The 13,404-nt window shown below is 44.2% G+C and overlaps 1 protein-coding gene and 1 long non-coding RNA gene across 3 annotated transcripts in view; one reads left to right on the top strand and one right to left on the bottom strand.

Annotated features, from left to right (window-relative positions):
• On the bottom strand, positions 1-7,691 carry LOC125094783 (uncharacterized). The gene is made up of 3 exons (XR_007125691.1): positions 7,591-7,691; positions 6,094-6,189; positions 1-1,465 (listed from the first exon to the last, which is right to left on the bottom strand). It is a non-coding gene; the product is annotated as an uncharacterized LOC125094783 (long non-coding RNA).
• A 1,357-nt stretch (positions 7,692-9,048) lies between these two features.
• UBAC2 (UBA domain containing 2) overlaps positions 9,049-13,404 on the top strand; it is a 175,748-nt gene continuing 171,392 nt past the window's right edge. Inside the window, exon 1 of one of the 2 annotated variants that reach the window (XM_047720313.1) lies at positions 9,049-9,344. In XM_047720313.1, the coding sequence (XP_047576269.1) occupies positions 9,314-9,344 (31 nt within the window). In that variant the 5' untranslated portion in view covers positions 9,049-9,313. The remainder of the gene's footprint in view (positions 9,345-13,404) is intronic. The other variant, XM_047720312.1, reaches the window with a different exon arrangement.

The following is a 13,404-nucleotide window of genomic DNA, read 5'->3' on the forward strand; positions in this document are numbered from 1 at the left end:
AATATTCCAATCCCATAGTTATGTCCACAAGGACATAAATAATTGCCAATTCAGAACAATCACCTCACTTTAACCTTTGAACCAACCCCAGTTCCTACACATACATAATTGCACTGAAACAACGTAAAGAGGAATGTTAAATCCCCTTGTTCATGTGGTTCTACCAGCAGAGTTTCTGAAACTTCCCTAGAACCTAACTTATCTTTTTTTTTTTAAGTTTACTGATTTATTTTTAGTCATGTCTACACCCAGTGTGGGGTTTGAACTCACGACCTCAAGTTCAAGCATAGCATGCTTTTCCGACTGAGCCAGCCAGGTGTCCTAGAACATAATTTATCTTGTAGTGGTTTTGGAAATCCTTTGTCTATACTTACATGTAGATGCTGGATAGCTGGACAATCTGAAGCCATCCAATTAAAAGAGGGGGAAGCAGCAAGGATGGCTTGATGCTGCCTTTCCCTCATTCCTCTCATTCAATTGGATATATATATCTAGGAGGCCTACTGTGTGCCAATCACTGTGCTAAGCCTCGGGGAAACAAAGATGAAAGACAGGTCCTGCTTGCAGTTGTGTGGAGGAGACAGGCAATTAGACAATGACCTACAAGTAGAGCAGATTCACTTTGATAAAGGAATGCAATGTACAACGTGCAAAATGAGCCCAAGGGTGTGGAATTCAGCCGCCATCACAGAGCAATAGACCTGAACTTCTCAGGTTTCTTTCAGAATTGGTCTGAGTGACTGGACCACAGATTCATCTACAGAGGGAGTACAAAGTGAGTCATGACTATGAAAGAGATTGGTACAAGGAGAAGTAGGAGATTGGAGCCAGGTGAGTGAGCGAGTGATAGTTTCTCCTTGATGCTGGGTGGACCAAAACCCACAGCCTTAACAGAGCAATTTTAAATTTGGTGGACACAATGGGTGGGAAGATTTTACCGGTGCAGTTTTTGGTTCCTATCTTATCATCAAGTACATGACATAGGAGATCAATTGTCACCTTTGGGACCAATTTTCACCTTTGGGACAGTGGGGTTCCTAAAAACAACACCATTAATCGAGTCCCTATGGTTGCTGGGCAGAAGTAAAATCTCAACATAGCTTTGACCTAGGTAGAAATTAAGAAAATGCAAAAAGAAACAGGTGAATGGCAGATAGAGAGGAAATTTTAAAATATGAATTAAAGAGGAAAGCCGAGGGTCACCTAGGATTGCCATAAAAAGTACACAAACTGGGGGGCTTAAAACAATAGAACTTCCCTGCCTCACAGTCCCAGAAGCTGTCAGTCCCAAATCCAGGGGTCAGCAGGGCCATGCTCCCACGAAAACCTGGAGGGCAGGACTGTTTCTTGCCTTTTCCAGCTTCTGGTATTTGCTGGCCATCCTTGGTGTTCCTTGGCTGGTAGGGACAGCACTGCGATTTCTGCTTCCGTTGTCACAGTGTGATGTCCCTGGGTCTGTAAGAGTCTAAGGAGAGCAGTCATATGGAATTAGCTCCTACCCTACTCCATAATGACCTCATCATAACCAGTTACATCTGCAATGACCCTATTTGCAATGAAGGCCACATTCAGAGGCACTAGGGGTACAACCTCAATATATTTTTTTTGGTTACACAATTCAGCTAACAACACTGAGGAGGATAAAAGAGAGCCCCGGGCTTCTTTCTCCATAAAAAATAGGCTAAAATCAGGGGTGCCTGGGTGGCTCAGTTGGTTGTGTGTCTGCCTTTGGCTCAGGTCATGATCTTGGAGCTTTGGGACTGAACCCCATTTTGGGGCTCCCTGCTGAGCAGGTAATCTGCTTCTCCCTCTCTCTGTTCATGCTATCTCTCTCATCAATAAAAAAAATTAAGTGGCATAGAATTGTCACATCAGTTTTCAATATTTCACTTTGTATTTCTAGCTTATATTCTGAAATTCTGAAATATTTTCATGTGTTCTTTTTTCACTGGCTGCTGTGGTAGTGACACTCTTCCTGCATATGCACAGTTCAGTTGCATTTCTATAGATTTACAATAATAAATACTGCCAATAATGGAAATAAGAATGATAAAAAATTTCCTACATAATATTCTCGTGATTATCTCACCTTGGAAAAAGGAGAAATAAAAGATCAAATGGATGCCTTTTGCTTTGGAACATTATGTTGAATACATGAGTTTGAATCACTTTGAATCAAGGTGCTACTGGTCAGCATGAACCGGCCATAAAGATGGACAAGCAAGCAAGATGAAACATTGAAGCTGATAATCTCTCACATCTCTGAGTAGGTCTTAAAAGTGAGCAAGTGAGATATAGGCTCCCACTTTTGTTGAAACAACCCTGGGGGAAGGAGATCTGTGGGTTTTGGCCTTGCTTTGATGGGCAGGAGACGTCTGGGCGGTTTGGGAAGAGGACACAGCCTGGTCAGGGGATGGAATTATGATGTTTTGCATATCTTTCCTGTTTTGATGATGTCCTAAAATCCAGCTCGCACTTTGGCAAGGATCTAGGGCAGCTTCCCCGAGAGGAGTCACTTATATAGTACCAATCAGTAGCCATATCCATTAAAAGGAGGAAAATGTTGGCCCTATGAAAATGACCTATGCTGAGATCAGAGGTGATAAGGTAAAGGGAATTGGCGATTTGGTCTCACTTCCTTTCCCCCACTTTTAGTGGATGCTGCTGGTGTCCCAAATATATCCTCTCTGTCCATTCAGAGGCACAGTGATTGCATCCACCTATAAATATGTTAGTTTGTGTGGTATATGGAAGTAAGGAGGTCAGAAGTGATGCCAGGCAGGGTGCAGAGAAGAATGAGAGGGCAGAAGGACGCTGCAGAGCAGAGTAAAAACTAGAGCAGGACAAGCAAGTGCCTGTCTGGTATGAACAGATGGGACATGTTTGCATGGACACAAGAGAAGTAACCTTAACTTAGCCTCCGAGAAAGAGCAGATGGTCTGGGTGGAGAAGATGAGGAAGTGACAGTCTCACAAATGTGACAGGTTCTATATGAATGATTTAAAAATACTTCCTTATGGGTAGTGATGAAGCAACAGAAAACTGATCTCCTATTCTGAAATCCCACCACACGTTGGGGCCTGCGCTCCAGGCCCCTCAGATCCAGAGGGCCCCATGCTTTGATATGTGATGGGAAACAGAGCTGAATCAGAAAAAGAAAAAGCTCTATAGAAATAAGGTAGTAGACTAGGGTGGGTACTGGAGGAAGACCAGAAGAAAAAGGCAAACCAACCCTATCACTTCTTAACCTCTCCCACCATAATTTCCATATGAAAATTTCTCAGCCCAGCTTTCTTAGGAGTGTGCCACGAAAACATGAAGCCTACGGGCAGAAAGGTATCAGCTCTATGGCCCAAGACTTACTCCCCCACCGCCCCCCGTGGAGTCTTACTTCCCAAATGCAGCCTTTTAAAAAAAAGATTTTAATTATTTATTTGAGAGATTGGGAGCATGAATAAGGGGAAGGGGTAGAGGGGAGAGGGAGAGGGAGAGGTAGGCTCCCCACTGAGCAAGGATCCAGATGCAGGCTCCATCCCAGCACCCTGGGATCTTGACCTGAGCCAAAGGCAGATGCTCCACCCACTGAGCCACCCAGGCACTCCCCTGCTCTCCAGATGCAGCTCTTAGCATGTAGTCTTGCCCTGCTCACTCACAGGGGTGGGCTACAAGTGTGGACAAATCGCACTGCTCACGGGTGGCCCTCTGGGACCGATGGGAGTCATGGAGAAAGACACCGCCCCCCCCCCCCCCCCCCCCCCGTCTGCCTGCCCCTCCAGTGGGATGACTTGGGGGCACAGGTTCCATTTGCCCACAGTGCTAATCTGTTTGATAACTCACCTCTGTTGGCTTCTGCCCCTCCTTTCCCTGTCTCATTCCCCATTCTCTCACTGGTCTTTCCTAGGACAGCTTCCAGACAACTTGAAACTTTGTCCCAAAGTCTGTTTGGGTGAGACCCAAGCTAAAACAGATGGGGATCATCTGAAATATTTTTTTAATTAATTGATGAAATTTACTGAGGTTCTAATTCTATTAAAAGAAATCTCAAATGTTGTTACATTTTGTTGTTTCTGCAGGAATTGTTCCACTGCACTGAAACCCTTTGCATCTAAATATGCAGTTGGGAACACTCTGATATTATAATGTTAAAGAAGGATGTTCCCCCTAAATCACGTTTTAGTTCAATTAACATTTCCTGCAAATTGGCTAATATGTGGCATCATTTTCAAGTGGATTAATCACCTAATTTGATATTAAAAATCCACACTGATCTCTAGACTTAACCATTGTATGTTTTTAAATAGCATGAACATTAGCAGTACAGTCCCAAACCAGCTTTTAGACCTACCTGGTCTTATCTGCTACAGATACGGGAACTGTGAAAATTCTGGGCAAGACAGCATCTCTTAAAATGACCTACGTTTGTTGAAAAATGATACTTCCTTCTTCTTTAGTAATCTTAATCATATTGACTTATAGTTTAAAGGCTTCATTTAAACATTTCTGGTACATATGATATCTATGTCAAATCACTTTGTAATATTCCAATATCAGTATTTCTCATTGATTGAAACAAAAATTGCATGTTAGTATCAAGAACAAAGTATTTTAAAACAATTTTCTCTCTGAAGTTTCTACCTTTGCCAACTCTGTGTCCTTATATAATATTCACTTAATCTTGGTGGATTGGATTGGATTGGTCCTTGCTCATTCATCTAAATGAATTGGAAAAAAAAACTATGTTGCGCATATGGATACTTTCAAATATTCAATGGAGTATTCTCAACACCTTTTCTTTTTTCTTTTCTTTTCTTTCTTTCTTTCTTTTTTTTTTAGATTTTATTTATTTATTTGACACAGAGAGATCACAAGTAGCCAGAGAGGCAGGCAGAGAGAGAGGGAAGCAGGCTCCCCACTGAGCAGAGAGCCAGAGGCAGGGTCTCAACACCTTTTCTTAATATTTACATTATATATAGTATTTTTTATAATAAGGGCTAGGTTTATACATCTTTTTTAAAGATACAGAATCACTAAGTGCATCGTTCTCACGTGTAAATTGGGACTGGTGACTTCAAAGAGACAAGCAGAGTTGTTGCATGTGGAATGGTGTTTTGAACTGGTGAACAACTCTTGATTAAGTTCCAAATAACAACTGAAACAGTAACTAGTTGCATTCCTGGCAAATTCAGCATGAATTAAAACTCTGCCAGGCACATGTTTACATGTAAAATGAAATTGGTTCTAGATTCAGAAAAATACAAATAGACTTTTACCTACATAAGAAACATGAGGTTGGAGAGTAAAACACAAGTTAGAAAAGAGAACGATTAAATTTTTTTGGTAAAAGGATTGCGTCTGGCATTTACTGGACACCACGCAGGCTCCTCCAATTCATTGTGATAACCCAAAATACACTTAACAGGTTTCCAAAATGCTCCCTGCTCGGTAGACATCTATAAATAGTATTACTGAATCAGTAAAAAGATGCCAGTACTCTAAAAAAAACTCTCCAGACCTATTTCCTCATAACTATTAGTTTCGTAGATATTATGTGCTAAAAATGCATTTGATGCAGTGTAAAGGCTACTTTACCCAAGGACTGACCATCAGCCCTAGTCATTATCTACTGATTCCTCCAAAAGCTTGCTGACTACAATTCCTGCTAATTTGGAAAGGGGGTCCTCAGCCAGAATATGGAAACAGGATGTGGTTTACAAGGTAAAGGTACTATAGCTGTCATATGATCAGAACTTGGTACTTTGGAAGTCTGCGGTTCTTAATTTGGTTGTGGTTGGCCCCCCCTACTGTTAGTAATCTTTAGGAAAAATTCTTTCTAGCTTTGCTCTATGAAAGAAACATGGTGCTCAAGGCAAGCTGAAATCTACCGGAAAAGCTGTGTCAGGGATGCTTGGTCAGCAACCTTCCCCCAGGACTCCTCTGTAGATCTGCTTTCTAATGCTAAAACCTTAGAGATGCTATGTTTTATTTTAGGAAAGGAAGACAATGTCTTCACACCAGTAGACTCAAAATGGGTAGGATACAACATCTGGTAAGACACATTCCCTGCCCGCTACGGGCTTACTCTTTCAAACTTACCACTACTACCCCAATGTAGAAAGCAGATTCAGTAAGACATGGCAAGGCAAATGATGATTCCTAGTAACTGACAGAATTAGTTCTCCAAAATACAATCTAGAGAAGAGACAAGGTGGAAACACAGGCAAGGACTTTAGAAATGATAAACACTGAGCATTCTGGGATTGTGTGATAATCGTTGGCTAAATCACACAAGTACAGGAGTTCTCAACCTTACGCTATTGATATTTTGGGCAGTTTTTTTTTTTTTTTAAAGTAGGCTCTACACTGGGCTTGAATGTGGGACTTGAACTCACAACCCTGAGATCAAGACCTGAGCTGAGATCGATCAAGCGTCAGATATGTAACCCACTGGGCCACTCAGATGCACAGGAGAAGTCTTCATTGTGGGAGGCGGCCCTGTGTATTTGTATGATGTTTACCAGCATCCCATCTGCCCATTAGATGCCATTAGTGGGCCCCTCTCATAACTGTAACACCAAAAATGTCTCCAAATATTGGCAAGTGTCCTCTGGCGTCCCCAAACTGCCCCCTGTTGAGAATCACTGCACTAGTGCTTCTCAGACTTTTGCATACAAATCACCTGAGGGTCTTGCTAAATGCTGCTTTAATAAGTCTGGGAATAGGGCCTGGCACTTTCTAGTCCAAACAAGATCCCAGATGAAGCCGAGGCTGCTCATGCAAGGACAATACTTGCTTCTTAAAAGACAAACCTACAGCTTTCTACCAGTTGATATGTCCAGGTTCCGAGTGCAGAGTACACTCAAGGTACAGATTCCTGAAAATACTCTCAAGCAAGGTCTGCATACCGTATTAAGTTACTGTGCAATTAGTTAAGAATGAATATAAATAAGTGAATGGGGTTTTTTTGTCTTTGTTTTTCTAAACTTCAAAGTGCTTTATCTCCTATTTCAGCAGTTCTCCAACATTTTATCTTGGGATTTCTTATAGCATTCTTAAAGATAATCGAGAACTACGAGAGCTTTTGCTAACATGAGTAATATCTATTAGAAACATGAGAAATTAATTGAGACAGAAAAATTTTAAAACTGTTTGGAATTCATTTAAACATAACAGACCTACTGCACATTAATATAACTAATATATTTTTGTGAAAAATTGCAGCACATTCCCAAGCAAAAAATTATGGAGGAAAATAGCATTATTGCACATTTTTTTGCAAATGTCTAAGATCTGGCTTTATAAAAGACAGCTGGATCCTCCTATTGGCTTCTGCTTTCCGTCTGTTATGATACATTGTTTCGATTGAAATACATGAAGAAAATCTGGCCTCACAGGATTTTGTTGTTGGAAAAGGAAGCATTTTAATAGTCATTTCAGATAATATGGACTTTTTCCTGATACTACAGCATAACTTAACAAGCAGTAGTTTCTTAAAGATTAGTTGGAATGAGAAATCTGAAGCCCTATCAATGAGCTTTTAGTACTGTTACACTAAAAGGTATTGGTTTATCTTGCAGTTTGCATTGATCTTACCCACCCATGATTTTGTAACACCATGCACTGATCAAGTGGAGAATGTTGGTTCACTAAGTTATACAGCCCTTCCAAATGCACAGAGGGAAACTCCATTATATTTTCCTGAGTGAATAAGAGTAAAGAAAAATGTCTTAGGGGTGCCTGGGTGGCTCAGTGGGTTAAGCCTCTGCCTTAGGCTCAGGTCATGATCTCAGGGTCCTGGGATTGAGTCCCACATCCGGCTCTCTGCTCAGCAGGGAGCCTGCTTCCCCCTCCTCTCTGCCTACTTGTGATCTCTCTCTGTCAAATAAATAAATAAAATCTTTTTTAAAAAAATAAAAGGAGAGGCTGGAATCTACTGGCTGGGCCACTGGGGCATCATTAACGTTGGTCTTGGCCCCAGTGAGGAGTCCTCATTTGTGATCTGTGTCAAATAAATTAATAAAATATTTTTTTTTTAAAAGCAAAATATCTTACTACAATTATGAAAATAGTTCTGGCCTTCTGGAATCCCTAAACTGGGGTGGGGTAGCCACATCTACTTTGAGAACCAGTGACCAATGTCGGCTAAGGGTTTTGTTGCCAACCAATAGCTTCTATAAAACAAACAAAAGCCTAAGGAAAATAAGTCACTTATGCTTTTGCCTTCTAGCAATATAGCAGTGATAAAATTTTGGGTCACTCTCACCTCTCCTTCAAGGCAGTAACTGTGTTTTATTGATCCACAAATTCCAGATTTAGCTCACTCAGTGCCTGGCCCTTACAAACATTCCAGAAGTATTTTCTTTCCAAAGTATGCCATACAGCTGTGTAACCTGTCCTTTTCATTTAGCCTTGTAGTTGGTTGATTTCCCTACAATACGTATTCTTTAATAACTACATAATATAAAATTAAAGTTCTCGGGCTCAAACTCATTTAAAAAAAAACATGACTTTGCCTTAGTAAAGATTAATCTCATTTTGCGAGGGGGAAAAAAATGAAATGCCTAGGTTTGGAAGGCCGCTAAGGCAGAAGTTTGGGGAGCAAGGTCGCTCAGCCATAGACTCGCCACCCCTGGGATCTGACCACCTGCCGGCGCGGTGCGGAAGGGTGGGGTCCCGTGAACACGATTTATGCCGCCTCAGGGGATTCCGCGCGGGATCGACGCAGGAAAGGGCTGGACAGCGTAGCTCTCGGCGACTGAGCGGCCTCTCGCACCGGGGGGGCACCAGAACCCCATATAGTTACTGTCAACAGTCCTCGGGGGAGCGAGCTTCGGGGGCTGCCCAGAAAGACTGAGCATGCGTGGAACGCGCCGGGCGTCCCGTCCGCGGAGAGGTTAGAGGTCACGAGGAATGCCCCCACGCCGGCACTCCCGAGGAATCAGCTGTCACGCCGACTCCACAGGTCGAGGAGTGGCGCTGAGCACCCACGTGCTGCTTCCAGGAGTTATACTCCCGCTCCTCCCACGAAGTTCCCATGTTGCTTTTCTAAAGGGGACCCGCAGCAGTCGGGAAAATCCGGACAGACGGAACCCTCCGACTGAGGACCGACTTCCCTTCCCAGGCAGGAAGGGAGGGGGCGGACGGAGCGGCGCGTCCCACGGGCTGCGCATGCGCCGCTTGCAAGCAGCCCCAGGAGTGGAATCCAGTTGCCGGATTCGCCGCCACGCCGGGAGTGCGCCGGCGCGGTCGCAGGGTCCCTCCATCTCCACTTCCCCTCCCCCTGTCCCCCCGCGGGGGCTCCGGGTCCGGCGGGACCATGTTCACCAGCACCGGCTCCAGTGGGCTTTGTGAGTACCGGCTGCCGCCATCCTGGCTGTTCCCTACGCGCGACCCTGGGCACCTCTTTGAGAAGCCTGGGGGCAGCGGGGACCTTCGGGGTTGCAGGAGGTTTGGGGACCGACCCTCCATGCCCGCGCCCGAATCTTAGGGGTTCCTTCCCGTGAGGGGCAGCGGACACTCCCCCACCTCAGCCTGTAGGGGCAAATGAGACTGAGTCCCTCCGTCAGCCCCGGCCCCCACCTATGAACTCCAGGTGCGATGCTCACGTGTTCCAGGGGCTGCTGCAGGCGGGCTGGACAGTTAGGGTCGGGCTGGGTGTCCCGGTGTTCTCCGGGCTCGACCCCTTGTGCTCAGCGGCGCGTGTGCCAGGCTGAAAGAAGGGGCTGTCCTGGTGGAGCAGATGCTGGAAGCCTGCCCCCTTCCCAGTCACCTTGCTCCATTTAGGCTACAGAGGGACCGAACTGGCTCTCCCCCAGATGCAAATTTCCCACCTCTGTCTCGGAAACTGACCCCTCAGGTTTCCTTAGATTTCTTTCTTCCTCCGTCTCCCTTAAGAGTTTTTAGACAAATACAAACTGATGAAGGTACATTAAAGTGGAAGGAAGTTAAGTCGTTTGGCAGGAAAGTGCGGACATTGCTGCTGGATGTTGCCGTCATCTTTCACTCGAATGTCAGTGGTGGTCAGCAGGTAGAGGGAAAAGAAGTATATCTAGCCTTTTAGACAATTTTATTTTTTTCCCTGAAATTTTTCAGTTGACTCTTGGTAAGGTGGCCTGTGTGTTAAGTAAACAGCAGTGAGATTCGGCACTGGGACAGCAACAGTGAACTGTTTTGAACAGGCATAATTTACAGTTGCTTGTCACTGTTAGTACTTCCTGTCTCTCCACATGAGAACTTAATCATGCAGGTATGGAAGCAGTTGACATTTCCAAATACTAAAGATCTACTGTTATTGTTAGAAGCCTTTTCCGAGAATACAGGTCTTAGGCTGAGCGTGAGTATCAGAGACACAGGCATAATTTTAAATCTTCCTCACTCTCAGGTTTTGGAGTGGGTTGAATATTTATGATTTCCCTTGTTTCATAATTAATTCGATTCACTCATTGGCCTTAGAGTAGGTTACATCTACTGGCTAGTTAATCTTCCCCAGACTACCCTTTGCATAAAGAACATAGGACTGTTGGCACTGCTGGTCAAGAAGGTGGTGTGATTTTCTTGGGATCACGCAGTGACCCCTACACTGGTGGATATAAAATTAATGGTTGAATCTTCCATTTTAGTTATTTCAGCCATTTGAACTATCCTTCCCTCTGACCAAAATACATGAAAACATTTAAAAGGTTATTCTACTGCATTACTAGGTTACTGGTTACTGTAGTAGTCATTGTGTTGGCAAAGTTTATTCTGCTTTGATACATGGTGATGCTGGGGAAGGTCATACTTGATCACCTAAGGCACAGGGTTGATGTGTACTGAGTTCGAGGAACAGAACTCCTGCCCAGGGAGAGGCGTAGGCCAAGGCTTCTCCTCAGCCGTCTTGACCTGTTTCTGAAATGAGTGTATCCTCAGGGTAAGACTTGATGGGATGGCCATTCCTCAGAAGGCCATGTCTCATGCGCTCATTTAACAAACATTTTGAGCATCTGTTATGGGCTAGATACTGCTAGTTGGTGGGATTTCAGTGTTGAACAAGTCTCGGTCCCTTGTGTTCCTTTAGTGGACGTTGGGCAGTTTTTCCAGGACTGGTCTTTGGCAAGACTGGGTGTGAGCAATCATCTGCTTTAAAATTTTTCCTGGCAAGGCTGTCCACCGAGAGGGAAGTGATTTTATTTAGCAAGTCAAAGTTCTGATTTTGAGTAAGTATCCCGGGAAGGATAATCCGCCTGCCCACGACCCTGTGGATGATGAGCGAACATTGTCTTTTCAAGGGAAAGAGTCCCTGCCATTTCCTACCACCTGCATATGTCCCTCATTATGTGACTGGTAGATAATGGTGTTTTAGTGTTATATTTGCCTTCCTCTCAGTTATTTATTCAACAGGTGTCTATTGGGTACCCATGTAGGCCCCACACTGTGTACAGAGGATGAGGAGGTAAACTGGGTAAAGGAAACCAGCGTCAAGTAATTAACAAACAAAGTGATTTCCCATAGTGATGAGAGTCCTGAAGACAATATGAGCATAATGGTATGGAGATTGAGGTTATGGGGGTGCCTGCTTCAGCAAGTGTGGTCAGGGAAGATATCTGGGAACATGACACTTGAGCTGAGACCCAGGTGGTGTGAAGGACCCAGCCACATCAGAGTTTGTTGAAAAATGTACATTTTGCAGAAAGGGAACAGCAAACACAAAGACTGAAACAGGCATAGCAGTGCATTTTCAAGGCACTGAAGAAAGCTGGGGTTGCCAGGGCGTTAAATCACAGATAGGGTGTTTGTGACTATGTCTTTGAAACTGTATTGCTGTCTATCTAGTCATGTAATTATAGCTTGATAAAAGTGTATGGGAAACATATTCAGGACTTATTTTAGATTGCTTATAGACTAGTGCATCATTTAATTATGTGTTAAGTAATAGATGTATCATTTATTATACTTACTATAAGTTTTTCCCATTACTTAGTCACTTCACAGTATATTCACTCTGTAACAATAGACTTAACCAACATTAATTGTGTGTCTAATGTATTCCAGGTTTAGTTCCCACCCTCAAGGAGTTCATTGTCTAGTGGGGAAATATTGTAAAAAAGAAGTGAAATAACTTGTCTGCCTGGTGCTGTGGGTTTATTGATGGGGTGTGGGCTGGTTAAGGGAGAGGCACAGTTGTTGGTGCAGGTGATATTTTAGCTGATTTTTGAGGGATAAGTAAGAGTTTGTCAGGCATGCAAGTGGGGAGAGGGCCTCAAAGAGCAACAGAGCCTGGGTAGGCCTGGAAAAGAGGCAGGAGGTGGTGAATTAGAGTATTGTTGGTAATGGCTGGACTGAGCAGTTTAAGAGGTGTGTGGTGAAATCATCTACTTAAAGAGGGAGAAGAGGAGGAGCTAGGGGAGAAGGTAGAGGAATGGCTGAGGTTCCTCCTCTTCAGGAACACAGATAGGAATGAATGATAGACCAAAGTCCAGAGAAGCAGGAGGAGGTAATGATCTAGAGCACTAAGGAATGCTTTACGTTGCTGGGGGAAGGAAGCCGGGGGTGGGGGGGGTGGGGGGGTGGGTGTGCTGTTATTGGTGGTGGTGACAGCAGTGTTTCCAAATGCTGCCTGAGTCCTAGCTAGAGAAAAAAAAATCAACTATGGAGCTTTCTGAATGTCCATATTCCAAGATCCCGTCCCCAGACAGACAGATTGAGAAGGGCTAATGTGGGCATTAGAAATCTGAATTTTTAAAGCATCCCCAGGAGATTCTAAGGGACAGAGAGATTTACATCAAAACAAGAGGGTGGCCAGCAGAAGGGGCAGAGTGAATAGAGTCCAGTGGGAGATGCTGAAGGCTCCAGCTAAGGTAGTAGCAGTGAGAATGAACAGGATAGAGAAGAAAGATTCTAAAGATGTTTGAGTAGGTAGGTTGTGTCCATAAAACTTGTTGAGGGATGTCTGGGTGGCTCAGGAGGTAGAGCGCCTGCCTTCAGCTCAGGTCATGATCCCAGGCTCCTGGGATCGAGTCCCTTAGCAAGGGACCTGCTTCTCCCCCTCCCTCTGCTGTTCCCCCTGCTTATACTCTGCCAAATAAAAAAATAAATAAAAGCTTAGAAAAATAACCATAAATAAAACTTGTTGGATTTGAGGGATGAAGAAGGGTTGAAGGTGGCTCTGGATGGACAGATGGTGTTACCATTCATTAAGGTAGGGGAAATGCAGAAAAGGGGGAGCTCGTTGTGGGGGAAAGACGAGTTCAGCAGTGGCCGCATTTAATGTGGAGGGCTGTGTAGTGTGCAGTTAGAGATACCAGGGGGGCATTTGGAGAGAGGGCGCTGAACTGGATGTGGGTGGTTAGGTAGGAGCTCTGCCCTGGATATGAGTGAGGGTGCTGGAAGCAGTGAGTGGAGTTAGGAGGCTGAGGACAGGCGCTCAGG

The sequence above is a fragment of the Lutra lutra genome, chromosome 3, assembly GCF_902655055.1.
Source record: "Lutra lutra chromosome 3, mLutLut1.2, whole genome shotgun sequence".
NCBI classification, from domain to species: Eukaryota; Metazoa; Chordata; class Mammalia; order Carnivora; family Mustelidae; genus Lutra; species Lutra lutra.